Genomic DNA, 27,354 nt, shown 5'->3' with positions numbered 1-27,354 from the left:
TTCTCCCGTGTGTGGACACAGCATATATTTCTTACTTAGACCAGCACAGTACCCAGGCCATAACCCGCGCAGTGCATTCTGGTTGTCGGCCGTGAATACCGCTCGGGGTGGCCTGATGATATTGCAGGATCGCAACGAAAATTTCGTTAGCTGCTAACACATCTTCAAGACACGCTTGCAAATACCTTGCAATTTTCTCCCGTAAGATTGAACTCTCAGACCTTCTTAGTGAGTTATCCGTGTACTACTGAGCCCATTCTGATGTGCGTTCTCGTGTGCGCAGGGTGTTCTTGTGTGCCGTTTTGATATAAGCTAGTGTGTGCGCAGGGTGTTCTTGAGTGTGCGCAGTGTTCTTGTGTGTCGTGTTAATATAAGCTAGTGTGTGCGCAGGATGTTTTGTTATGCACGGGTATTTCGTGTTCACAGGGTATTCTCATGGCGTTCTCGTCTCTGTGTAAGTATGAGCGTTGGTTCTGTGCATCTTGGTTTTTTTTCCACTGTTTCTATGGCTTCCATCAAAATCAACGTTTTTTTTTTAGATATGCTAGACCTTTGTCAGTGTCACTCCAAATAGCGGCTGTAAAAAGTCTTTCTCCCTCAAACATTTACTGTCGCTAACCATTGATGATTGATAGTTGATGTGTTTATTTACAGCTCGTGAAGCTTATTTTCAGATAAGACGAAGATGTGCTGTTTACTTTCTTATAATAAGCTCTGCTTCCTTCCTCTGACCGTGTCCACACATGACTCACCGTCCAAGTCTCGCCCTTGGCTCGCTGCGTGACAGAACCTTGCCCCGCATATTGAAGCTCTGTCATGAAATCATCCACGCATAAATACAATCAGGTCACGGAAATCCGAGTTGAAACATAAAAAAAGGTATCCTTGTTTATGAAGATATAGCTAGTAAACCAGCTTGGGTGATAGGAGTGATTTATAATTTATTTGCCAAACAAAGCCTGTAGGAGTCGGCAGGAACAAAGATGACGTTATCATCAGATACGTGACAGGTCATGTAATGGAACGTGACGCCAATTCGCTCATCGGGCACACAGCATTGTTTCGTCATTATAATAGTTTCCGTGACCGGTGAAAAAGTATTCGCTTTTAGAAACTCGAGCAATAAATCATGTGGGCTAGCGATATTATCTGTGAGGAGACGAAAGAGCGGGCTCCTAACTTCACGCAATTAGCTTACTTGGCTTAGCACTGGTGCGAGAAGTTTGCGAATTTTATGCAAGATTGATTGAAAAGTTGTGTTTGTTATTACGGTGACCACGATTGTTTTTGTTCACCCAAGATGGGTCCATATGGGTTACGCGGCGATGAGGAAACCGTTAGCGACACTTCTCCAAAGAAAGGTTAGTAAGAAGTCGTTAGTAAGTGGCTGTTTATTGATTTGATGCGGGTGCTGATTCGACTCGAGAGCCCGAAAAGCACTTTGCTTCAAAGTAAATAAAGGCTACTTTTAGGAAATATTCCTAGCAGCCTTCTACAATCTACGCTAAGACATGGACAAAATGATCTAGAATGGAAATTGAGCAGTTTGACAGGTTGATCTGGCTAAAAAAAGAAAAGGCGACATACTTTTGTAGCTTTTGAGCCAAAAGATTCCTGATAATAACCACCAGAAGCATAATAATGCAATTTCACGAGTGAAGGGGGTACGCCTCAGGCAGTGAGAGTCTCTATGCCGTGAGGGGTGACGCCGTTACGATCTGTAATTCATGATAATAATTTGATTATGCTGCCTGTATTAGCGCAAAAGGTCAAAATCTCCATTGTCTGCAAGCAAGTTTTCTTTATGATATCATATGAGTTCTATTTGTGATACCATTTGAGTTCTCTTGCCTCTGCATGTCCTTTGCGTAGCATTTGGTGTTTCCTAATAGATCCAAGAGCAAGACCAATGTCCAGTAAATAATGTCACGATGCCAATAACAGTAAAACAAAGAGTAGTTATCGACCAGCAATTTCACCTTTTGCCGGTCATTGCGGCAAAACACGCATTCGTTAGTGCATATCGTTCATAACGCGTCACGTGGTAAGGAGCGGGGGATCTCATTTGTTGTATGATAAAAAAAATAGTCTGTAAAAGCCACTCTCTTCTAAGTATTGCCAGGTTCTTTTTAAATGCTGAGATTTAAAAAAAAAAGGTACGGGTGGGTGCAATCATTTCGATAGACACGAGCAATAACTACTCGGTCGTTATTCTGAGGGCCTCAATACAATGAGCTGATAGACCAGACAGAGGTCGAAGTCACGAGCAATAAAACAACTAGTCACGTTCTGCAGAGGGCCTCGATCAATAAGGTAGAGCTGACAGAGGTGATGGCAGGAGTCTATAAAGCAACTTGAGAAAGATGGTTATTCAAGTTCGAACTTATAGAGATCTTTGCAGTATTCTACGGTTTAGTAAAGGAGGAATCCACCATATTGAAATCTTGGAAATGTTCGCAAGTAAGAACCATTTTTATAATATATTTTTTATACACTAAATTTAAGAACATTTTAAAGCTACAAAACACTCCAAGACCTTCCTTTAAAAAAAAGATTGGTAAAGTTTTGATACCTGCTGGCCTGTATAGACTTTCAACTTTTAAGTTTCAGTTTAGTCTCCCAAATGATGTAATTCTCAAAAGCATTCCAAATAGCTCTTAGCGCTGCTGGTAACACAGCGCAAAATGCCGACAGTGAGTAGGGCGCCAGTGCTGCTAAGCGCTCATAAGCACCCCTCTTGGACAGGGTCTAGATTCGATAAGAACACAGCTTGAGGGTCGATCACCGCATTCACGAGGTCATACTTGGCAAAACACACTGGCAAATACACGTGAGCGTTTGGCTCTTCTACACCCGTTTAGCAGCGTTGAACGCCGTCTCAGCGTTTTGTCTGTTGTGGAGTTCGTAGCAATTCCTCTCCCTGCTTATCCCCGTGTTGTGTTTCGTGCGGTGCTATCATCATTTTTTTTACTTAAATCTCACAAGACGTTTTCTCCATTGAGTGCTATCCATGCTATTCCAAGAGCCTCAGCGTTTTGGCGTCACTTGATATGCGCGATTGTGTAGGCGAGGAAAAGCGGCGCGAGCGCGAGAAGCCCTCCCCTAAAAATGCTCATTGAGCTTTTAAATAAACAGGAGAATGTTTATGCAACAAGGAGAATGACAACAAATTGCCAAAATGTTTTCGTTTTTTACCGCGGGCTCATTGGTTCCAGCACCCTCGCCCCCTCTCTTTTTTTTCGAATGCCTTTTTTTTAATAAAAATGGAAGCGAAGTTCTATAAATTCACCCTGAGCCATATGTAATGAAAAATGGTATCAATGTCCGGAGTCAGTATTTGAGCAATTGTGCGGAGGGAGAAACTAATGTTTTAGCCGGGATCCCGAATCTCCAGAGAACCGGCTAGCAGGACGATGAAATGCTAAACCAGAGTCTTAGTAGAGTTTCCATGTTTGGGATAAAACTGGTTCATAAGGCTTTCGACGGGACATTATGACAGCGCATTGTGGATGAATCTTTCTGATTCTACGCTTATGATATTTTCCCTCTAACCATCGGTAAAAACCCTCTTACCGTCGCGGTAAAAACGTTTGGAGAATAGACAATCGCAATGAGTTATGAGTTATGGATATGCAGTAATACTCTGGACAATGCTAATTCGCAAGTTCCACTACAGACTCTAAACCCAAAATCCATGTTACCTTTACATTGTGTTATTGTCTTCATGTTGGTGTGATATATTTACTTTCTAGTGTGAAAGAAGAATAGAGTTTATCCAGGGGCTTAAACATTACTAATACAGCGCCTTATGTGGCCTACCAATCAGAGACAAAACCTTGACACTTTCATTGTTTTCAACCTACTGATCATGCGCAATGACCGCAATTTAAGTAATAAGTGCCGTATAAAAGTTTAAACTTGTTTAGATTAAGAATTGTTAATTCAAACGTGTCTAGGGCCCAACATTAGACCTTTTCGACCCCCTCAAGAAATGCGAAGGACCAGACACTCTTCTGTTCTTTGCCTTCTTTTGTGAAAGCCGGGTGTTCGGAGTGTGCGGTTTGCTGTGTACATTCCTTCAGTGGCTCAAATCTCTGAAATGATTGCCCTCCCCCAAGCGTATTGTGTTTCGTGTTATGACCTTTAACGATAACAGCATCGAAGCTGTTTAGTGTGAAGAGCAAATGAAGAATGAACGGGAATCGACCAAAAGAAAGGGACTATGAACGTTGAACACTTCTTTAACACTTTAACTCCGCAACAGCGACTCAAAGGTACCCCAGCATCTTATTTCTGAGTTATCAGACAGAAATATTATGTGTAAATTTACTGGTTAACTTTGTCACAGTAGAATAACTTTAGTGACTCGTTGAGCCTTTGTTTGAACCTAAACACAGAGAGGAACTACTAATTGAAGGACAAGGTTATTAAAAGTTCTCGACTCTGTGTCGTTGTTCACTTAATGTGATAAACTGATTTTCTATTGATTGTATTTTGTGTTGCAGTTGTAAATCTTGCGTTGCCCGGAATAGAACGCTTCCTCAAAGACGTCCTATCAGACGAACAACTCTCTGATAATGGTGAAAACTTGAGATTACACTACGTTAGCTTGCTAGAAAATTCAGAAACTGGTAACGACCCCCAGGAAAATGAAGAGTTCCTTGATATTAAAGTATCGGACGAGTCTTTGGAAACACCGCAATTTCAAGTGACCCGGTTTGATTTTGACTCAAACTCCGAAGTTGAGAAAAATAAAGAATCCTCCAAGAGAAGCCTCCGGGAGAAGGTAGGGATTATTTCAGACTTTATCAAGTGACAGTGTTTACGTTAATGAGAAATAACTGCGATTATTATCAAGTTAAACGTTTCTTGGTAATACATGCTCAATGTTTTGGTCTGAATGTGCGCATCGAGTATGATCGATCATGTGTGCAAAATAAATAATTTCCTAAGGTTTGCATGCTAGAAGCGCTTGAAGATGCAATCACACTGACTATATTTTGATACCGTGGGAAAAATTCATACATTGCATGCTCGATATGGTCTTATTCAATACAGATAACAGATTTAGCTCGATTTTTAAAGATTACTTTCGCACGTTTGTATCAAAGACTCGTTTAAATCGCCGGTACTAGGCGGTTAAAGGAAAGGTTAAGCCATTGTAAAGGATTCCCCGCTTCTATAAGCTACTATGGTGAGTACTTTATCATGTTTTCTACCGCCGAAATGGCAGCATATGTGTTGTATGAACTGTTAGCACCTCGATATGCCTTTGTTTATTTTCATTCGCTCGTCGCCTTCAGCAATAATATAATTACCGTAACCAGTGTCTATGAGCTCGCTCATGTGCTTTCTCTACTGCAAACTTTCAACATGATTACAAAGTAATCTCCCAATGACTAAAACACTACGCAAATGTCACAAAGAGCAATATCAGTTTGCATAGCACAAACCAAAATGCGCGCGAAAAGCGAAACATCAATTTAACTATTGTTGACAACTATAATCTAATTCCGGTGGAACTGAAGTTGTTGATCCCTTACTTTTTATTGCTGTATTCAGTGGGATAGATACGCGATCGGGCGCGACTCGTATCATGCTTGAATAACGCAACCCTGCGTGCTTCGCCATCTGTCATTACTGAGTATGATGTGGTTTAATATCATGATATAATACAGATCTCTCTTCGCCGTTATCCTGTCCCTCCGATAAACTGCGATTCGCCTCTTTTTATTATCCCACCCTTGAGCAAAAACAAATCAAATAGAAAAGAAGCCCATTTAGTATGCCATAGCAGATGGCAATTTATTAAAGAATTTTTATTTTATTTTTGAATCTATCTATATTGTTCTCGCCTGGTTTAGTAGTGCTAAGTGATTCTAAATTTAACCCATTTCACTAAATCAATGGCAGGAGATTCTGTTTATGACAACGTGATTGAAGGAATGTTTACCTTTCTCGCTGAATTATATGAGGCGCGTCCCTATTGTATTTCGCTGTGTGAGCGCTGATTGTTAGTCTTGACGTTTATTCAAGGCAAAGCTGATACGAATATCGTAAAAATCTTGTGGTTAATTATAAAAGACAATAGAAAAGGACTACTCCTTTGTTATGAGGTATATAATGGTTTTCACTTTTGTTTTGCTTTTGACCACTCTTTGACTATGTGTTTCATCAGCAAGAAAATAGTCTATTCTTTCACGTTTTAGAAAGAAAGCCCCTCTTTCCCCTAACATTATAATGAATCTGATAGTAAAGAGGGTTTGTCTTTTTTTTAAAAGAAAGTATTGGGTTGAAACCTTCTTTTCTCAGATCGTGATTAGACCAATGGGCCGTAAAGTTTGCTTTTTTAAATGTTTCAGGAATGTTTTTATGCCAAAGATATATGACCCAAATGGAAATGTTAAATACTTTCGCAAAAAGCTTCTCGTTGCGGTGAGAGGTTAATAATGCAAACGTTGCCTTATTTTTAGTAGCGATGAAAATTTGCTATCCATTAGTAAAAATGATAAAGACTTTGTAATTTGCTTTATCTTTGGCAGCAAAAATAGTAAGAATGCCGCTAATGTGGTTTATTTTGTCCCTTCTCTACGGGAGAGCTGTCCAACACGCTAATTTTAGTGACAGTTAAATGTAGGTCGACATTAACATATCAGAAAATGTTTCCTGAAATACTTAATGTATGAGATATGTTTAGAAAACGTACCGAGTTAAATCTTAATAAGTGATTTGATAAAAGCAAAAGTTTATAATCCACCGTAATCACGTCTGCGCAGAGCCATGCGAACGTTTGCTTTAGTTGAGATTTGAATCCCTTGCTTTATCAATTTCTTTGTATTTTCTTATTAACCATTGCTCTTATTCACTGTAAAAACTTGCTCTAAAAATGACGATTTATCAGGCCTAATACGTAGGTGTTTCGTGTGCCTTCTCTTTCATGCCTTCCCTCACACCCCTTAGTTCTTATCTCTTTTTCCTAGTTCTTTTTTCCTTGTTCTTATTTCTCTTTTCCCTAGTTCTTATAACTTTTTTCCCTAGTTCTAATTACTTTTTTCCCTAGTTCTTATATCTCTTTTCCCTAGTTCTTATATCTCTTTTCCCTAGTTCTTATATCACTTTTCCCTAGTTCTTGTAATTCTTTTCCCTAGTTCTTATAACTCTTTTCCCTAGTTCTTATATCACTTTTCCCTAGTTCTTATATCTCTTTTCCCTAGTTCTTATAATTCTTTTCCCTAGTTCTTATATCTCTTTTCCCTAGTTCTTATATCTCTTTTCCCTAGTTCTTATAATCGCTTTGCCCTAGTTCTTATACCTCTATTCCCTAATTCTTATATCTCTTTTTTCTAGTTCTTATAACACTTTTCCCTAATTCTGGTTCTTATTATCGCTTTTATCTGAGTTCTTATAATCGCTTTCCCTGCTTCTTATATCTTTTCTCTAGTTCTATCGCTTTTCCCTAGTTCTTATAATCGCTTTTCACTGCTTCTTATATCTCTTTTCCCTAGTTCTATCGCTTTTACCTGAGTTCTTATAATCGCTTTTCCCTGCTGCTTATATCTTTCCCCTAGTTCTATCGCTTTTCCCTAGTTCTTATAACCGCTTTTCTGCGTTTGAGAGTTTATCGTGGGTTTTGTCTAGAGTGGCGGATTAGCGCACTGAGGTACTAGAGGAAAATGCAAATAATTGGACTAGTATTCCAACATGTAGCTTGTACATTCGCTTGTTCGCGAAAAAAACAAACAAAAAAACAAGCGAATGAAAAAAGCTAAAGGGTCTGGTACCCAATGTAAGCGAACGCTGGCTGATGATGTAGGCAGTGTGGCACGTGATGTCGTGCGTATGATCGTCACGTCAATCTTCCTAACTATCCGTAGGCCCGTGCAGACTCGCACTTCAAGAATCTCTCTTCCAAAAGGCGGCGTGTCATCTTAACGCGCGAAAAACAATTCTCAAGTCTTTACCCCGAAACAGTCACGTCTTTTTTGAGCCACCTAAAATCCAATACTATCGAGTGGCGTTAACAAAACTCAAACGATCTAAACATCTTCTAGGCCATTGGGTTATCCAGTGTTGTTTTCTTTGTAATCTCCCCTTTTTGTATATCCTCTTAACTCGCAGAGTCGGCAAGATATTGGTGACCCTGATCTAGTGACCCCCCCCCCCCCTATGATGGCTGCAGCTGAAATCTTTCCCAAATTCTTATCATCCTTTATGACTGGACTCCAAGTAGAGGGCTATTGAATAATCAAAAAAAATGAAACTATAAACTATTCATTAAGAACTGACGCTGATGTTTGATGAAAAGCTTTTTAAGTAGTTATTTTCAAAATCTCATGACCTATGTCGAAATCTCCCCAGCCCACACACTCCACGTTTTCTATTTGTGTGTGGATTATTCTTATCTCCTTCAAGAAAATCTTCTCAAAGTATCTTACATAGAAGAGCATTAGCGTGAGTAATCCCTTGCCCTATTCACCCTCTTGTCGCTCTTTCTCCTTTGACCTTTTCTCCTGTCCGTTCACCATCCATCATCTCTCACTTCCCCTACTACTTGTAATTAAGTTTTCGTTACATCAATGGGCTTTCCCATGTGAAAAATATCTTTTGTATGTTGTTACATTACAGTCGTGACCTTTGAATTGATTGTCAAGTTGTTGGATTATTTATTGACAGGGTTATACAAGTCTCGTAAGTGGCCGGAGACTGCTCAACGCCTGCGCATAGCACTCTGCATTCCTTTATCGTAAAATAGCGAGGGGGAAATGATCCACTCGTCTGTTTGAATCTGGCCACAGAAAAGCTTCGTTAGTTAATTATTCTTTAGAGTTTTAACATTTAAGTTGCGAACATGCCACTCTAATATTAATTCAAACCTGACGAAGGCAAGTATGTCCCCGTATTGAACTGCCAAATTATATAATATATAAAGCAACCTTGCGTTGTTTCAAATTTTTCTTTTAAAGTTCACTTCTGTGGGGCAGGATTTCAGGTGTTTCCGTTAACAGTTTAATGTAATCTTCTTATGTTTCCCAAGCATTTATAATTTTCAAATCTTTTTTTCGTCGCCATTTTGTCTCATTAGCTTGCCCTGCGCCTATGTAGTTTAAAACGATATTATTCCATGTTTCCATTCAGTTAACACTCGAATCCAACTATAACAGCCACAGCCGATAGCTGAACACTTGCGCGCGAATAAGGAACTTTGCCGTTTCAGGTTTTTTATTGAAATCTCTGCTATCGGAAATAGCTAATTTTAACCAAATAAATATTGCCGCGAGGATGCTTATGGCGTCTAACTGACATTATAACACTTAAACATGTTTGAGTTCGTGTGTGGCAACTGGAGTTCCTTCTCCTCATAAAGTTTATTATTCTTTCTATGTTATAAGTTTTTGCGCGTACCGGCGTGTTTTCCTGTTTATTATTTTGACAAGACACGTGTGCGTGCGCTGAGCCATGCGTACACGAGGATCATAACCGCTGACCACTGCTGACCCTGTCAGCTTTTACTTCTTTTTGAAATGAGGTTAGTAATTAACTTCTCCGGGTTGAACTCTTAAGATAAGATGACATTACATTCAGAGGAGCCCGGTTTCCTCTGTCTTGAATAGGTATTTTCTATGAATGTTTACTAAGATTGTGAGACATTCAGACGTTCACGAGTATAAGAGCTTATCTTGTAAGATGGATCTTATTGTCGTCTGATAAGAGCATCTATTTCGTGTTTTGTGCCCATCTAGAGAATGCTTATTTCGCTTGACTCCTGCCTTCGTATACAAAGAAGTGTTACCAAGCAAGATAGTGGGGAAACTTAGAAACTACTTGTTTATCTTGCTACCACACTTACATCTTCACATCAGGGGCGTAGCCAGGGAGTGGCCAAGCGGGCCCGCCCCCCCCCTCCCTTCTAGCAGCCAGAAAGACAATAAATGTACGAGACATTATCTAAAATACGGAAGAGAATGCCTTGAAAGGGCCTTGTGCCCCCCTCCTGTTACAAATCCTGGCTACGCCGCTGGCACATCAAATGCTTGATTGCAATTAAACATGTCGTACTAATTATTATGTAGGATGTAACAGCTAGAAAAGCTGATGGAAGTTGTAGGTGATTCGCACGCAGAGCTTTTCAAACAATGAAATGAAACGCTTTTCAGATAACCGTATCAACCCAAACATTTGAAGTCCAACGCGATAAGTTAGTGAACGAATATTATAGTTGCAATTTTTAATCAATTTTTATCAATGTTGAGTTAAGTTATTAAGTTTAAATCCCCCTACTGTGTTTAGATTTCTTTTTGATATAGAGTGGGGAGGGATTTTCTGTGTTTGTACATTTGTGTACAAATCTTTCTGTTAGAAAACCGTTGAGAGGCCTTCTTTCTCCTGAAGGGCTATGGATGCTATCATGAGGGCATCTAAGGTCCTGAGAAGCAGCATGATAATTCAACAGCATCTCTGGTGATTACTCTTACAGCTTTCACTCAACTCTAGCCACTCTTGGTCCTTTCCTGGGGTATTTTTCTTCCGGCGGATACGCTGACCAGTGCTGACCCCCTAACAGTCCTTTCAAGCCTTTTCCTCTGTCAAAATTCGTATTAATAAGAGTTTGAATTTGTAGCAATTGATACGCCTAGGAGGCATCCTATCCCCGCCTGTGGTATCGGTTACCCGAAAAGACTCAACGAGGTGATTAGGTAGGGATTTGTAAAACTCAATGGATTTAGCAGACATCGGGCGGCGCCCTTTGTTGTTCTGTTTGTTTTGGTGAGGGCATCAGACGAATTCACGTATGGGACGCACTCGGAAGATCGGGAGATCCCTTACTCAAAGGGCCATGGTATTTAATTAAGCTTTTGGAGTCTATCAGTACGAGTTCTGGTGCGAGGTACCCTGGCGGGGCACCCAAGATATCGCACTCTATCTATGTTGGTCCGTGTCACCTAAGGTGCTGTTTGATAAACAACATTGTCAAATAGTTCTTTGAAAGAGAAGTCTGTCTTTCCTGATGGTTTCCGAGAAGATTAAGGAGCAATTCCAAGTAAATAGACCTGTGAGTCGATCAAAACTTTTTATTGAAACTTAAAGAGTATCGTTAGATTTAGTGTTGTTATCATAAACACACTAGGTCATTACTAATGACAACATATGAGACAACTTTTTAGAGGAAATCATTTATTTTGAAGGCTAATTTACTGACTTCAAAAAAGGTCAAATCTGTTTAGACTAATAATTTCAGTGTTTTTATATGAAAAAAATCAGAGTGAGGTATGGTTGAACTGCACGCATGCCACTAAGCGACGCACGCGAGCCAATAAAAAGCGCGCGACACCGACAGTGCCCTTTCGATAACAGACGTTGAGCTAAAGGTCTGTAACTCGTATATAAGGCCTTCAGTCGGGATGTTCGAGTATTGTCATGGTACATACGATGTATCTCGTCGCTGCGGTGTGTTTCAAGGTAGGCGATGGGCAATCGTAGGTGATTTTCTTCGTTTCGGTAGAGTATATTACTATAAATACTTAATCGCTGTATAATGGCTGGGCGGGAGAGGTCTTTTATTGACTTGGTTTGAGTATTTCCATGTTATCATCCACATTCACTGCCGGCTTAACGGCAAATTCACAGCAGTATACATCCGGAATTTAAACGTAGTTATCACGAATATGGAGAATCTTCCAATTGTTTTGCTTTTTATGTTTTACCGTAAAAACCTTTGATCAGAATTCACATTTATGGTACACGTGTCCTAGTTTGTTTACATAATGAGCATTGAATATGAATATAGACCTATTATTGCAGAATGTTTATAACATTTACTTGTGAATAGTGGTGTATTTAATACTTAAAGCCATAGAACTTACAGATATTTTATGGTCGGTAAACATAAAAAAGGGAAAATCCACCTAAGAATAGCCACGCGGTTTCAAATCTATGGTTATACCAAAAAGTGCACTAAACATCCGCCCAACAGGCTAAAAAAATGCATTTCTGTCCAACCCACGTAAACTGTGCAGTATCTGCTAATTTACACGATATTCCATCTTGACACTTATCTCAAGTTTGACCGTTTGAATTTGTGCCTTAGGAATTTCAACATCTTTGCCTCTCCCGTGCGCATGCTCAGAAATAATCTTTTATATCTACTCGATATGAACATAATATCACGGCTATATCGCGGTTACACAGCAATTGACATTATCAATGGTCGCGATAAGGACGCGACCAATGATTGATTCTCTGGATCAATATGACTGCTCTTTTCACCCAGGTGTGTGGAAGTAGACTTTTTCTTTAAAACTTCTGAGAAATGTTTTAAAACGCATTCAAGTGCCTGGTAAATGCAGTAGTTTTGTTAGATTAAACAAATTTAAAGTCTTTATATAAACTTTCTATCAGAACGTCCAGTCTGAGATTTCATGAAATCTCCTAATTCTAAGAACATGCCGAGGCTCAGATAGCAGCGAATTATTGTTTTGTTAATGTGATGGGTTCTAAAATCAAATTGTGTTCATAATAACAACCTTAAATAGTATTGTTATTATCTTCTAATACTGCATTGGGTATTATATTTTTATATACAGTGATATAAAAGAACGGCAAGAAAATTATCGGTCTTACTATGGGCGATGTTCTTATAAAAGAGTGTATACCTGCATTATTTTAGTGATTTTGATGGCATCGAGGGATCCCAGGTGCTTCCCGTATGGCCATCTCTCATGATCATTTGACGAAATCTCCGCTGAAACTGACCGACAGTGTTGTTTGGCAAATATTAGTGTTGTTTAATCAGATAGTTGAACTTCCTATGCAGCGCAACACGTAACTTGAAAATAATTACCGACAAATTGCCATCGTGTACAGTCGACACTGGAGGGTCTTTTCATAGCCGCGAGGACATTCCACGCGTGTAGGGCATATTCTAGGTGTCGCACATGTCACGTTTGTATAATATTGCTCCGTTATGGATGTGTCCCGTCTATTGTGTTTAACTTTACCATCAATAAGAACAAAACCACCGGACAGCCTCTATCTGCTTGTGTGGGTCGGACCCTTTTGTCTGCGACGACAGTTAAATATGAATACGAAATTTGAAAGAAAATAGTCGACAACTAAGCAGATTCTTTTTTTTGAAGAAAAATATTTCGGTAGGCCAGTACCTTTTTCATTACCCTTTTTATATTACCATGTATTATAGTACCTTTGGTACATGAGTATAATGTGATACTCTGTGAACTTTAAAAGCACACTAGCACACACATTGGCATCAGTCGGGCCAAGACGGGACGCTAGCACAGTCGGCAACCATTGACAGCTGTTTCGTCCTTATTATGACTCATCAGCATGGTATGGCCGGTTTTGCCTCATAGTCAATACGAGGGCGACCTCTATTCCAACTAGTATGCCATCACATCCTCTATTATTGTACTTTCGGCACAGGCTCGACACAAACGTGGCTTCCATTACTAATATAAAAAAATGCGCCAGTAAGCATCATTAATTTATTTTTCGAGGTTTTCAATCTTATAATTTGTGCGTTACGAGCAGTATCCCTAAAATATAATCTCTAATCATGTCTGTATTACATATGTTATAAACACACAAGGTATTTTGTGCTCTTTCAAATTGATGCGACTAAGAGCCAGCGCTCTCCACGTTATACTCAGATGTTGCCGAGCTCCAAGCTTGAACTTTCATTTCACCTACCTGTGACAAGTAGTACCTTAGAGGGATGTCAACATTTGACCCTCTTAAGTTAAAATCTTATAATCGAAGTGTCACTGAGAACAGAGCAGGGCCCGGGGAGGTCCCTTGTGCGGTTCATGGTACACAGGTGCAATAATACGATAGCTAACGTAGTTACTGTTTTCTTGTAGGCCGCGAAGAGGCCCAGACCTCGGCGCAAAGGTACAGACAGTACCGAGGAAAGTGGCGTATATCTCAGCACTCAAACCTCCCAATCAGAGGACGTCTTAGCACTTCAGGTCGACACTCGAGATAACTCATCACGCGACACTTATGTTACAGACTCCGAGAGCGAGTTCATCGAATGGGAGAACGACATAAACATCGGCGAAGACGGTTATAGTACGGGGGATAATATCGAGAACTACTTGGAGAACATTCACTTGCAACTGAATGAGAATGGGGAGCTTTACATGGGTGTGTTGTATGTTAGAGAGCAACCAGGCTGGCACAAGCGCTGGATGACTATCACCGATCGTTGCCTTAAGTGCTTCAAATACAGAACTGACGAGAAGATGTTATTCGAGATACCGCTACAAAACGCTAAGATAATCCCTACAGACCGCAAGCGCAGTAGAATGTTTCCCATAACACTCTCGATACCGAGACTTAAGGACGCCATAACGGTTGCCACTACGGAGGAGCAATCGCGTCAGGAATGGATTTATGTTATAAACCACGTTATTAGAAACCTCAATGATGGAGATCTCTCCTTAGAGTGCCTGGAAGCACAGCGAAAAATCTCCTTCAGTACGTTAGTACGGTCTAGCGGTGATCATTCGGAAACTACATCGAAGCAAAATAAATCTTCGGACGTTAAATTATGTGACGATATGAATGCCGTCCGGTTGGACGCACCGTCCGACGTGCACAAGCGCCGGACGTGGCATGGGGTAAATGAGATGGGCGAGACTTATCCACCGCTAAGGGTGAGAGTGACAGGTGACGAGTCACCGGAAATGGACTCTTCGTTGTCGCCAGGCTTGGCGGAAGAGGAATCGTTTAAGGAACTGCAAGAGGTAAAATCACGTAAGGGGGCATGTTCTGCTTGTCCAGAATGCACTGCGATGTTATTACCATAAAACAGCAATCCACATTTTCGCACGTGAAGGGTGTTAAATTCGCCGATTCATTCGGCAAACCGGAGAGATAAGCAAACAACATAGAGGTAGCATTTGTGAGAAATCAGTAACTAGTTACTTTCCTATGTACTGGCTCCCTTTTTAAAACCCGCAGTCAAATCCTTTCAAGCGATTGCAGACATCGATTTGGTCTCCGCCGATTAAAGGATAAAAGATAAAAGTGTAAGATACAAAAGCGAGAAGGACCTTAATCTTGTTTTGACGCTAAGCCGCTAATCTTTGTCTAGAAAGTTGTCTACCTTCCTGAAGAAGTTCGGCATCTCTCTAAATAATCTAAGCAAAGCTTGCCCTGGGGCGTTTTGGGGCATTATGCTATCGATAAGTCTTATGTTATCAATTGTTTCAGTGTCTCCCGGACATTCTTCAGCGGCCAAACACCTCATCCGCAAACAGACGACAAAGCGCGGGAACTAAGAGCAAAAGCCTTTCGTTCAATAATGAGCTTGATCTCCGAATGCGATCGACCTCGGACCTGTCCGCTCATCCGCGCATCAAAAGACATGGCTCCCTGGCGAACTCGCTCTCCTCCAAGGCTGCCAAGGTTAAGTCCAAGATTTCGAGCTCTTTCTTCAAGAAGGGTAAGCTGATAGAGTTGTTTGTTAGCTCCTAAGGCTATCATAAGGAAGTTTCTAGTCAAAAGAGAATGTGTTCGCCTGCTCTCTAGATGTTGAAGGGTCTCTATTATCGCCATATTTTGTCATCCTATCAAAGTGTACCAAGTGTGAAAAAGCATCCATTTGAATCGGCTGATTTGAGAAAGGTATTGGGATATTTTCAATTTGAGCCGAGTAAATTAATTATAAAACTTTGTTTTAGATTATTATTTCGCGATTCCCCAAATGTGTCTTTCATATTAAAAGAAAACATAACTAAGGTATGCCTAGCTTGGGCTCTAGAAAGTGGTATGGCCTTTGCTTGTTAGTTCCTTCGCAAAAAAAATCTGAAATGCTTCCCCCTACCCTGCGTACTCCTAATAGTTTTCTTTTATAAATCTTTTCTTATCTGCCAAGCCATTATGTAAAACTGTAATAGTTCTTTCAAATACTGCAAAAATAAAATGACTGATTCTGTACGCCATCACAGTAACCACCGTCGAATGTCGTTTAATGAAAAAAAAAAACTCAGATATTTCTTTGCCGTTTGGTTCTAAAATACAATATTTGATAAAATCTGGTCCAGTTATTCGTTCGAATGAGTCGATCGGAAACAGTGCGTCATACTAGGTATTTCAATCACGTAAATTAATAACAGATGGACACTAATGGAATCCTGTTGAATCCCAAGGCAAAAAAGACGACAGAGCGCAGCGTGAGGCCGGTGGCAGCACCACCACATTTTCTGGGTACCTGTCCAGGAAAAAAGGGCATTCCTGGAAAAACAGATGGTGTGTAGTGAAGGATCACAGTTTGCAGTGCTACAAGGATTTTGGTGTCGGCCTGGCAGAACTCGAGCTGACGTTAGCAGGGTGCAAGGTGACAATGGTCCCTGAGGGGGAGGGGGAGAGGCCATTTGTGTTTATACTCACTGCCGATAAAGAGGATCTGCAGTTTGCCGCTGAAAATGACGCCGAGCTTGAGGAGTGGATTATGGTGCTCGATAGCGAGGCTAAGTGGATCGAGGAGCAGACGCAAGGTAGGTTATAATACAACTGTCACCCACACGAGTGTCCATACTGCTTTTAAATGAAGATTGTGTATTGTTCAAAGCACCCAAAGAGTCGCAACGATTTTCCAAAAGTTGCAGGGCCAACTCACCTAGTACGCCGGTACTATTCCATCATTAGAGAGAAGATCCAACACTTTTACTCTTTTTCTAACTAAACGATCTTTTCTACTGTGTGACTAAAACGTCTGCTTTTTTTATGAAAGTTACCATGATGACATTTCCTGAAAAACCGGATACCTCAATTAATCAAGTAATTTAAGGATTATCATAAATACACCAGGTCCGGGATAGTTACCGTTACATGCGAATGTCTAGCCTGTTGTCAGTTGGATTCTCCATCAAATAAAGATAGCCTTAGAAAAGAAAGCATTATTAGCTGCCTCACCTTTACTTTATCCCCTAGCAGCTCTTCAGCAAGAAGACGACTCTCATCTTACTAGACTCTCTTCTCAAGACACTCCGGAAGAAACTCGCAAAAACGAGGGCACAGAGACACACCCCAAGCGATCTGGCGAGTCCTCTCCTCGAAAAGACTCCAAACACCACGGTCTCCCCAAGCGCAATTCCATGCTTGGCGCACTTGCGCACAAGTTCGGTAAAGGGAAGACTAAACATTCGTCCGATGCCAAGGCATTACATGATGCACATCACGGTGTTGAAGACGGAGTTGTGGCCGTGGCCAGGGCTCAAGGCGATGGTTAGTATCTATTGATTGTCGGCATTGTGGCGCAGTTGGCAGAGCGTCGCTCTGTGAATTCTTTGCCTCTTACCACTGGGTTGCTTTTTACCACTCGACGTGAGGTCAGTTTTTCCCCTCTCCGGTTTTCCTCACACCACAAAATACAGCAATTTCGTTCTAAGCTGTGTTCCGTGGTCAGACATGAGTCGCATGGCGGCTGCCTGAGGCGCCCTCTATGCCTTCAACTCAACCACGTTGCATCTGCGCTCTCGTTCAGCATCTTCAGCATCCAGCTGCAAGGAGGGCGATGAGCTTCCCAAATCTATTTTCATTTGTTTTTATTTTCCGTCTGTGAATACCCGTTATTTGTCCAGTAGTGACTAATATGATGTATCGTTTAGCTGCAGAAGACGAGGAAGACATGTTGAGCGAAGGGCCAATAATGGAGGGTACCCTCTATCGTCAAGTGGAACAAAATTGGCTTTCTTGCTCGGTTAGTATATCTAAGAAACTTTTTTAGATCTCATTCTGTAGGGAAATAGAAAATTCAAATTAGAGGCCTAGCGAGGTAGCTTTCAGCTACCGTTCTGTAATTACTCCTGGATAGTAAGCCTTTTGATTATAAAATATGTAAAATCGTTTCAGATCACCGAGCCTTTATTTTTTAATAACGAATAACCACGAGGAGCCCCAATTAAGGCAGTATACCGAAACGGCGAATAATGCATACGGATTTTACACAGTTTGATAATATTTCCATGCAAGCCTGTGTTTGCTCACCGTGCTGTTTTCCATCTCAAGGTACGGCTCAGTCGTCACGCGCTGTACATGAGAGATGAATCAGCAACAGTGTTCAAGTGTAGCCTCGCCAACTGCATTGTACTGGACTGTTCTGACACCGAACCCTTAATGATGGTTGTTAGGAGAAGTGCTGGTGAACCCGTCTATCTCAAAGCCAACACGGAGACAGGTGCGTATTCTTGTTTTGTTCAGTGGGTTGGGTCGATTATCCGGCGTGGACACTGTTAAGGGAGAATGTCAGTTAAGTTGCTGATGAACCATTATTTCTTATTTAAATTATGTGGAATACCAACAACGAGCTCAACTTTTTACACAAGTTTGTTCGAGTTGAAACACGCATTCTGAGCTGCGTACGTGAGACCCGAGTCGCCTCTAATGGAAGTTATGTCTTCTTTGACATTGTATGGCTATGCTTTTCAGATTTCATGGAATGGAAAGAAACAATATCAGCAGCAGTTCTGACGCCGCCATCAACGACCAAGCGCCCGCTGACTGAAGAAAACTCCTTCGATGAAGATCCTCAATCAAAGGTTTCTTGGCGCGCCCAGATAGGTGGCGACTCTTTTGACAGTGTGTTCAGTAGAGAAGCGGACAGGTCGAGTAACGCCGCGAGTCTGCCATCGACCCCAGTGTCGCCGATAGTCATGGACTCCTGCCCTTCGCCACGGGTAAGGAAAATACACTTTTGATCATCACTTACCATTATCATCAACACAATTATAGCCTTTATGAATAACATTGGTAAGTACATAGTTATCAAAATCGCCTTTTGTCATCATCGTCTTTGTCATCATCATTGTCTTTGTCATCATCACCAATACCAATCATCTCATCATAATCGTCAACATCAAGCTAATCATTTTGACATTACTCACCATATTCATCAGCTCATCACCGCCATCAACATAACCGCCATCACTATTGTCATCACCCTTAATCGTCATATTTTCATGTTTGTTAAAATGTTATGCAACTTTAATTTGCTGCCTTGTAATCCTTTAGTACCCATTGTATATTATGTGTCGTTTGCTCTATCACCAATCGTACGCTGTTTTATTGTCATTAGCCGTCGACCGCAGGTGATGTTGAAAGCGTAGAGAGCGAAGATGATTTCAAGCCGAAGGCTACATTCCCAATTCACCGATCACGGTCCGCTGGTGGCATTGACAGGCTTCGCCCCCAATCCGCGATTCACTCGGTAACACGAACAGCGCCCGAATATCTCCCTAATAATTCCCTAATACAATTGTGCTTTTTTTTTATTTCGAATGGGTATCTTTCTTGGTGGTCCTATTTAATTGATTCTCGGTAAACTTTGCTTCACAACAGTATTATTGGTTTTAAAAGGTATAAATTATTTAGGTCTATAAACACTTACACGCATGCTAAACTCCCCAAAGCACCCAAACTGGATTTTGGAATTAGCGATACTAATTATGTTTTGGACCTACAGGGCCGAGATCGCAGGAGAGGCAGTCCACTACGCCGCACGATCTCCAACGCGCTGGCGGCGCTTGACCTCTCACCCAAGAAGCGCCGCAGTAAGACTTTCGCAGGTCTCGGAATTGCCGCCTCACTTTTATTCGGGATCAAGCACACTTCATGTCTGCACTTCCGTAACAGCACGGGCATGTGGAAGAAGCGCTGGGGAGTACTACAACAAGGGAAATTGCACTTCTTTGACAATGTGGACGACGTGTCACCGACTCTTACCATCCCGCTGAAAGAGTGTAAGGTTGCGCGCGTGCAGTTGATAGGGAAGCCGTTCGCGTTTGAGTTAAAGATCCCTTCGGAGAATATGGAATGCTGCTTAGCCACCGACAACGACCTAGACGTGACTAAGTGGATAGAGCTGCTGCAACTGGAGTCTTGCGGGTACGTTAGTAAACGATGCTAGGAAACTCAGCCCAATATGTCAGATGAGGGGAAATAAATGAACACAAGGTTGACATGATATGCTTTACGCTTTTCGCTGACTTTTTGAGCTTAAGTCCTTTGTCGGAGTGTTGAATTATTTCCCTGATTCCACCCCGCCTACGAAGACCACCTAGTTATTCTTTAGCTCATCTACAGTCTATATAGTAATACTAACTAGTTATTTTGAAGCTTGTCTGTAGTTTCTTTAGTCATACCATTCAATCAGAAATAGGTAATACACACGTTTAGCATCTCCTATTGGCGTATAAACGTTTGCAATTACTCCAAGCCTTCAGTCCACCTTTTTTTAAATCACTAAGATCTATTTTATATGTTCAAATTTTTTAAAGTTTAGGGAAATCACTGAACGTTTTTGTAATCTCTTCACTAGTCTCTTGATATTGAGTTCGGTTTTTTTAATCAATGTTTTTTGTTTCTTCTGTAGATATGGCTCACCAGGCTTATGTCCCTATGTCAATGTTTATGTTTTCTTTATGATTCTGTTTTGACGTATTCATGTCCTCTATGTTCTTATGTCAATATTTTTGCGCCATTCACAGATATGACTCCACGGAGCAGAGCGGGCTTGATCTTCTTAACGGCATTGTACCTCAACTCAAACAACAAAGCTACCGCAATGAGTCTAAACCAGACGTTGCACTTAGTAGCAAGCTGGCCGACACTAAGAACAACAACAACGTGAGGTCGGCATCCCTTCTAGAGCTGCGTAGAATCCGAGAAGCGATGTCCCCCGACCAGGGCAATTTGACGAAGCGAACCGGTCACGAAAGCTCTCCTAATCTAAATCAACAAAAAGCAACCTCCTTAGAGGAAGTATTGAACTTGTTACAGGAGCAGCAAATGCTTCAGAGCCTTGGGCAGACGCGCTACGTTAAGGTAAAGAAAGCGAGAACAAACTGGAAAAAGTCTGCTGCGGCCATTCTCAAGGAACAAGGGTCTCATCCGAATTCAGATACCTCTGATAGGAAAAAAGAGTCTAGTGTCGAGGAGGAGAGGCTGAGTGAAGCGGGAAGTGATTCACATGCGAAGAAGAGAGCAACCTCGATAGTGTCTTTATCGTCTGATATCTCTGAGGAAAGGTTTACTGGTAAAGATGCACTGGACAGATACGAGAGATTAGCAGAAGAAGAAAAGGTGAAAGCTCTCAAGGCGGAAACTCTCTTGCGTAAACGACGTAATTCATTAAACTTAGAAAAAGAAGTTCTCGAAAAAAAGATCGAAAAGATCAACGAGAAGAAAGGCACCGTAAAGAAGTTACTTGGCAAAGAGCAAGTCGTCGCCGACAAAGATGAAATTATTCGCACGCAAAAGAGACTTAAAGAGGTGACAGTTAAACTTGCCGACGTTGAACACGATATTAAACAGAGTAAAACTAAAGAGGCTGAAATCATGGGCAGTATAAATGAACTAAAAACAAAATCTGCAAGAGATTTCCCTGTCAAGCGCGAATCAGTGTGTCACCGCGCAACACCGGAAGAGCGTCGCGCAATGTTCAAACACTCACCACAGGGTTCCATATCATCTCACGAGTCTTTTGACGACAGCACTGACCATCTCAAATCCTCTACGGCCTCCTTAGACACGGGTCTAAAGCGTAAAGGGTCGAAGAAGCAAGCGTCTCTCGTAGCACTGGAGGAAGAACTGAAAAAGATTTCTCCCATGGGAGGACGCAAAGTCCCGGGAAGGAAGAGAATTTCTTTTTCGTCGGAAGGCTCTGTCGATGATGCGTCTCCGCCAAGTGCGAGGCGGGGTCTTGATAAGAGAGACTCGAGTTCGTCTGATGGATCGCTTCAAGGGTACGAGAGATTTAACTCATTTTCGTCCGAGGCGGCTGAAGGCAGGAGGAGAAAGCTGACGTCGCCGTCGCCAAAGAAAACCGAAGTGTTTAATGTTGCTGTTGATATCCCGTGTCGGAGGACATCGTCAAGCAGTCTTGCGGATGGGTCTTCGTATAAGGGATCGGACCACCGGCCAAGCCTTATCACCGCCTTATCTCAAATCAAGGTAAGACATCTACAGTAATTTGGCAGGTGCTCAAACTGTATCAACCAAAGCCTTTTTCTCCGACCCGCAATAAACCTCTTCACTTCCTCTCCCATTCATCTCTTCCATAACCATTCACTCTCACACCCTCCTCTTCTTCTTTTATCATTTTGTGCATTCTCCTCACCACCACCCTTCTCCCCACCCCAGCTTCAGGTTTTAGATAGCTTCTGGCCTATTCCGTCATTGCGCAGAAATATTTAGGCTGATTTTTTTAATGTGTGTGTTCTAGGACTTTGAAGACTTTCTTGCAAGCACAAAACAGTGAAGTTTTTCTGGGTGATTATACGTCAAGAAAGACACAAAATGGAAGTATTGCATTCGCGCGCACTTCCTTGGTACATTAATTTTGGAAGTTCATATTCAGTCAGCAAGCTCATTAGTATGCTATGATATGATGTGCAAGTGCAAGTTTGGATTTATAAACTAGATCGATCTTGGGTATGTCAACAAGATCGATAGACCTTGGATATGTAAAGTAGATAGGACTTGGACATGCAAAGTAGATCGATCAGGCTTTGACATGTATAGTAGATCGATGGATAAAGCTACAATCAGCGATGCAACAAAACTGTTCAAAATTTTTACGGCTCAAATACAGCTTCAGATGGAAATCTAAATTACGTAGCATAGTGACTTTGATATCCTCCCCTCCCCCTCCCATTCCCCCCCCCCCCTCCCCCAAATCAATGTTGGATTCTTTTACTGACAACCCTACACAGCAACTTTGAGTCGGGGGGAGGGGGATGTGAGATATTAAAAGTTCCCAAATTGTAAATTGTTCGAGTAAGACTACTTTTTAGATGTCATTTTCAACATGTTTTGTCGCTGATTGTAGGTAGGACAGGCGCGGATTCAGACGTATTCGCAAAATGTAAGTCTTTATTCTGTTGATTGAGGTCAGATTTTTTCCTGGATTCGCGCCTGTTGGATATGTAAAGTAGATTTCCCTGTTTGTATGCATGCTGTGAACGGTCTTGTCTAAGGCCCACGCCTTAGGGGCCCATTTATAATGGTGTACATGTACCCTGTACATATAGAGGACACTTTTGTACATTCTCGTTTGATCATTCATTCTTTCGTTTTCATGAACAGAAGTCTTGAGTCACAAAAAAAAAAAAAACATTCATTTTTATTGGGTATTACAGGGCAGACCCAAAATCAAGCAAAATCAAATATTAATAGAAATTAATAATGGAAAAAATTGATATAAAGTTATAATTCCCGAGATGGAATTATATATATATATATATATATATATATATATATATATATATTGCTTGAATTGCAATCTGGACTTTATCGATGTTATTTATCTTGATGATTTCTATTTCACATCTTTTTATGGTAATTTTAGCACTAGTTTTTATATAGATGTATATTTGACGTAAAAAAGAACATATTTTCAAATGCAAACTATCAAAACATTCATACAAATAAAAAGGTTCCACCAAGACCTCTTGTATTTTCTCACATACTCCTGCAGGCGCCTAATTAGAAAGAATATAGGTGAATGTTATTTGTGTATTGTTTTTGTTATCACTTGTGCCTCGCATTCGAATAAGAGTGCAATACTACTGTCAATAATTGGATCTGGTGTCATAGATACCAACGAGCCCAGACCACGCCCTATCTCCACCCCTCCCCCCCTCCCCAACTTCCCCCACCCCACCGTATTTCAACCCCGCCCTAAAAGTATCAACCATTGCCGAATAGAAACACACGAAATTACCACCTTGGCAACGTTAAAAGAACATTAGCAGGCGTGTACTAATTGCTGGCAACGTTAGAAGTGCATTAGCAGGCGTAAACACAGTATCACCAGTCTCCGTGACGGAATCGAAGGGAAAAAAGAGACATGAGGAAATAGTTTTATTTACTTTATATTTCTTTCTGAAAGAATTATTTCTTTTATCCATCAACCTAATTACCTTAAATGTCTTATGCTTTGTACTATGATAAATCAAATCTCCTCAGATGATATATCAAGCCTCCTCTGCTCCGCTTGAGCATCCGCCAGGCATGGTTCCAGTTTTCTTGAAAATCTTCAGAAGCTCCTTTCCCACTTTTTCAAGAGTCTTCAGGAACTCTTTCGCCATCTTTGGCACCTTATCACAGGCGTTTTTCAGCTCTATTTCGTAACACTCAACAAATCTGTTGATACTGTCACAAAACATCACGTCCGATCGATGGAAACTCGTCTTGAATTCCTTTGAACATGTGAGATGAGCCTCTACTGAACAGCTGTCGATTTCAGTGTTTTCTACAAAAAAATGATAATTTTCGTAGAGTCATCCAGATAACCATACGGGTGGCAAGTTAACCAATAGTGGTGGCGAGTTGGTTGGTGGCGAGTTGCCTGTTAACCCCCCCCCCCCCCCCCCCCCCCCACACACACACACACACACAAGTATTTGGGAGAATTAAGGAGCTTTTAGATTTATAATAATACAAATCCTTACCGAATAACTTGACCTCTTTCTTGTATTTCTTTATCGCTAAAATAAAAATACAACATTAGAGAAAATACTGGGCAAAAAAATTATTACTATATTTTAATTGTATGCTGTATAAGATGCCTAAAGGACATCGACACAGAGGTATACAACTACACCGGTGGCAAGTTGCTATTGATAATGACACGCCCGTACGTGCTATTAGAAAAAAGCATAAGCTAGATCACTCTGGTATGTAGCCAAATCCGACAATAAACGTCCCATAGACATACTGCAACGCATAAAAAAATCCCTTTTTGTTCTTTCGGGGATGGTCAGATTTTTATAAGAGAACTCATTCCATCCCTCCCCCCCCCCCCCCCCCCCCCCGGAAAATGTTGGTCCACTTTTTCGGATTTCGCACCCCACCCAAGAAAAATCCTGGGTACGGGCCTGAATGACCTTACCGCGCACTCTTTCTTTGAGAAGCTCAAAGTCCGACCCGTAGTTACAGACGCCTGCCTTTCCGTCCATAGCCATGTGCTGGTAAATCATGTTACGGTCAAGATCGATTATCTTTCCACCACAGTCATCCTCCGTGAGCTTTTTGGCGTAGCCCTGCAGAAATAATCATAATGTTTTATTAGTATTAGTAAAACGCCTTGAAATTATTTTCAAATTGAAACATTTTTAAAATATATGGCAAAAAATTATAGAAACATAGACACATTTGTGTTTCATAAATGGTCTTGGAATATACCAGACAGAGTCCATTTCAGAGTAAGTTTCACGTGTTTTTTCTTTGTTCAAGCCAATCAATGTCCAGCAATACTGCACTAAATTACAAGAGAACTGCTGTGCTCTCAGCCAATCAGAGTTGCCAATCAGAGTTGCCATCCCGGCACATCCCCTTCACCAAACGTACAACGGAACGTACACCGCGTTGTTATTAACAAGATACGCAAAGTACGCCGGGTCATTAATTATTTACCAGTATTTTTACAGTGCGCTAGGTTCCGAGGGTTGTAAGGAATCAGAGCTTTTCGTGTACCTCGAATGCTCTGCAGTAGGCATCTGCAAGGCTGATGTCTTTAGCAGCAACGAAGACGGCTTTGAAGTTCTCATTGCAGTCTTTCAGTAGCGTGAGTTGGCAGTCAAGGTCTTCTTTGTGCGCCTTTGTCACGCATGCGCAGAGACCTATCATCAGGGTCACCGCACGGCTTGCGCGAGTCAGAAGCATTCTATACTCGTAAAACGAAAGCTGGGTTATTCCTAAATGCTACAGTAGAATCCTGTTAACATTCTATACCCATAAAAGAAAGCTGTAGAATCGTTTTACGAGTATTACTACAGTAGAATCCTGTTAACATTCTATACCCATAAAATGAAAGCTGGGTTATTCCTGAATACTACAGTAGAATCCTGTTAACATTCTATACCCATAAAATGAAAGCTGGGTTATTCCTATTATGTGTGGGAGAAGGGGGTGTGATTAGACCCAAATTTCTCCGTGACTATTTCTCCGCTAAACAATTCGTGACCCGTTAATTGTGCGGGAAAAAAAGGTATGTGATTTCTACTCCCTTCATCCATCTGTTAAATCATCATTCTCTCCTTTTAGCCGCCCTGAAGGATTGAGACGAGTAAAATATCAAACGTTGGCATCCCTCGACATCTGTTTTGTCTGGCTTCCCTCTACTCCTATCACCATTACCCTTCTAACGGACCCCGAGGGCGGATGGATTATTATTCATTGTTTCCCAAGAAGTGCAAGTTTTGTGCGAATCATCGTGTGGTGTATTTTCGTAGAGACAGGTTGTATACAAGCAGCAGACGATATTTCCAGGTTTTGACGAAAGAGAATAAATTTGAAAATAAATAAAAAATACTTTTAACCTTCGGGAGCAATTATAACATGGAGCATAAATATTGCCCATGTTGTGATCAGTATAATAAGCTCTGGTTATTTGCCTTTGGTGTGATTTGCACTGTTCTTAACTGTGTTATTTAGCTATATTTGCTTGCTACTTCCTATCTGTTACTTAACACATAGACAAAAACGTAGCACTTGCACATATGTGTGAATCCGAGATCTTCACAAAATGGTTCGTTATTTTAGTAGAAGGCGAATGTGGGACAGAAAACTGAGTATAATTTTTACGTAATTATCACAAAATGTGGATCACCACTTCGATTTAATTGCCAATTACAATCGCCCCTCGAGATCGTCTCCTTAACAGTTCCCCCAGAAATATGCCTATCCAAAAGGGAGAAAACTTACTTTAGGGCCGAGTAGAGGTGAAAAGTGCGCACTTCTTGGATCACCCTGTTATGGCCCCACGGTAGGACACTCTCGTATTTGTACTATGTGTTTCCATAGTAATCGAGTATTCACTTAAGAATTCGAGCAATCAAAACGGATGTATTGAAAGTCTACTACTTTTCAGTTTAGTTTTGTCCTTTCTGTGCAACACGCAATTTTCTTGCAACTATTTGTTAGAGATTAAAAATTAAAATGCAACTCTAGTAGATAACAATCTACTAAAGACTAAAGAATTTTCCAGACTTTTGTACCTTTTCTTGGAAAATATATCTGCGTAAAATGGACGGAAGAGGATTTGAAAAGTTTTAAAAAGGTTTGAATATAATGTCAGAAACAATGAGAATTTTTGAGCTCATATCAGTATTTCACAGAGAACATACGAGAACTACTACCGTAAATCAAAAATACATAACTGTTTGTTCAGATTATGAAAATGAAATCTTCCTAATTCTATGTGTCAGGCGATATCGAACAACACATCCTGCGACGTCCAAAAGTAATATTTGAGAAAATATTACACAATATAAGTACAATCAGCAATTATTTCTTATTGCCTGCTGTGTTTACGAAAAAGATGAGATTGGG

The 27,354-nt window shown here is 40.9% G+C and overlaps 2 protein-coding genes and 1 long non-coding RNA gene across 8 annotated transcripts; 1 reads left to right on the top strand and 2 right to left on the bottom strand.

Annotated features, from left to right (window-relative positions):
* The first annotated feature begins 196 nt into the window (after positions 1–196).
* On the top strand, positions 197–23,465 carry LOC5504265. Of its 6 annotated transcripts, XM_048724435.1 has the most exons (15): positions 197–454; positions 655–879; positions 1,301–1,361; positions 4,506–4,786; positions 13,875–14,762; positions 15,232–15,463; positions 16,170–16,517; positions 16,954–17,247; positions 17,631–17,722; positions 18,031–18,199; positions 18,451–18,698; positions 19,097–19,228; positions 19,484–19,905; positions 20,508–21,972; positions 22,244–23,465. In XM_048724435.1, the coding sequence occupies exons 3-15, from the start codon at positions 1,301–1,303 to the stop codon at positions 22,277–22,279; spliced, it is 4,668 nt and encodes a 1,555-aa protein (XP_048580392.1). In that variant the 5' UTR covers positions 197–454; positions 655–879; the 3' UTR covers positions 22,280–23,465. The 6 variants fall into 6 exon arrangements, with proteins under 6 accessions (XP_048580392.1, XP_048580393.1, XP_032228435.1 ...); XM_048724436.1 differs by lacking the exons at positions 197–454; positions 655–879 and adding an exon at positions 1,024–1,212; XM_032372544.2 differs by lacking the exons at positions 197–454; positions 655–879 and having other exon boundaries at positions 1,025–1,361.
* LOC116611903 lies at positions 12,766–13,868 on the bottom strand. Its single transcript, XR_004293714.2, has 2 exons — positions 13,705–13,868; positions 12,766–13,463 (listed from the first exon to the last, which is right to left on the bottom strand). It is a non-coding gene; the product is annotated as an uncharacterized LOC116611903 (long non-coding RNA).
* Positions 23,466–23,868: 403 nt separating the features above from the next.
* LOC116611902 lies at positions 23,869–26,879 on the bottom strand. Its single transcript, XM_048724442.1, has 5 exons — positions 26,728–26,879; positions 25,498–25,687; positions 24,914–25,064; positions 24,474–24,509; positions 23,869–24,274 (listed from the first exon to the last, which is right to left on the bottom strand). The coding sequence occupies exons 2-5, from the start codon at positions 25,684–25,686 to the stop codon at positions 23,997–23,999; spliced, it is 654 nt and encodes a 217-aa protein (XP_048580399.1). The 5' UTR covers position 25,687; positions 26,728–26,879; the 3' UTR covers positions 23,869–23,996.
* Between the last annotated feature and the right edge of the window lie 475 nt (positions 26,880–27,354).

Source organism: Nematostella vectensis, chromosome 3, assembly GCF_932526225.1.
Source record: "Nematostella vectensis chromosome 3, jaNemVect1.1, whole genome shotgun sequence".
Classification (NCBI taxonomy): domain Eukaryota; kingdom Metazoa; phylum Cnidaria; class Anthozoa; order Actiniaria; family Edwardsiidae; genus Nematostella; species Nematostella vectensis.
This window is presented reverse-complemented; position numbering and strand designations above follow the sequence as displayed.

Coding starts and splice junctions, on each gene's coding strand:
- LOC5504265 (XM_048724435.1), top strand. CDS start 1,301: ATGGGTCCATATGGGTTACGCGGCGATGAGGAAACCGTTAGCGACACT. Junction 16,518..16,953: donor GATCGAGGAGCAGACGCAAG/GTAGGTTATAAT, acceptor TTTATCCCCTAG/CAGCTCTTCAGCAAGAAGAC. Junction 17,723..18,030: donor AAAATTGGCTTTCTTGCTCG/GTTAGTATATCT, acceptor TTCCATCTCAAG/GTACGGCTCAGTCGTCACGC.
- LOC116611902 (XM_048724442.1), bottom strand. CDS start 25,686: ATGCTTCTGACTCGCGCAAGCCGTGCGGTGACCCTGATGATAGGTCTC. Junction 25,065..25,497: donor CCTACTGCAGAGCATTCGAG/GTACACGAAAAG, acceptor TTATTTCTGCAG/GGCTACGCCAAAAAGCTCAC. Junction 24,510..24,913: donor TCTCAAAGAAAGAGTGCGCG/GTAAGGTCATTC, acceptor TTTTTATTTTAG/CGATAAAGAAATACAAGAAA.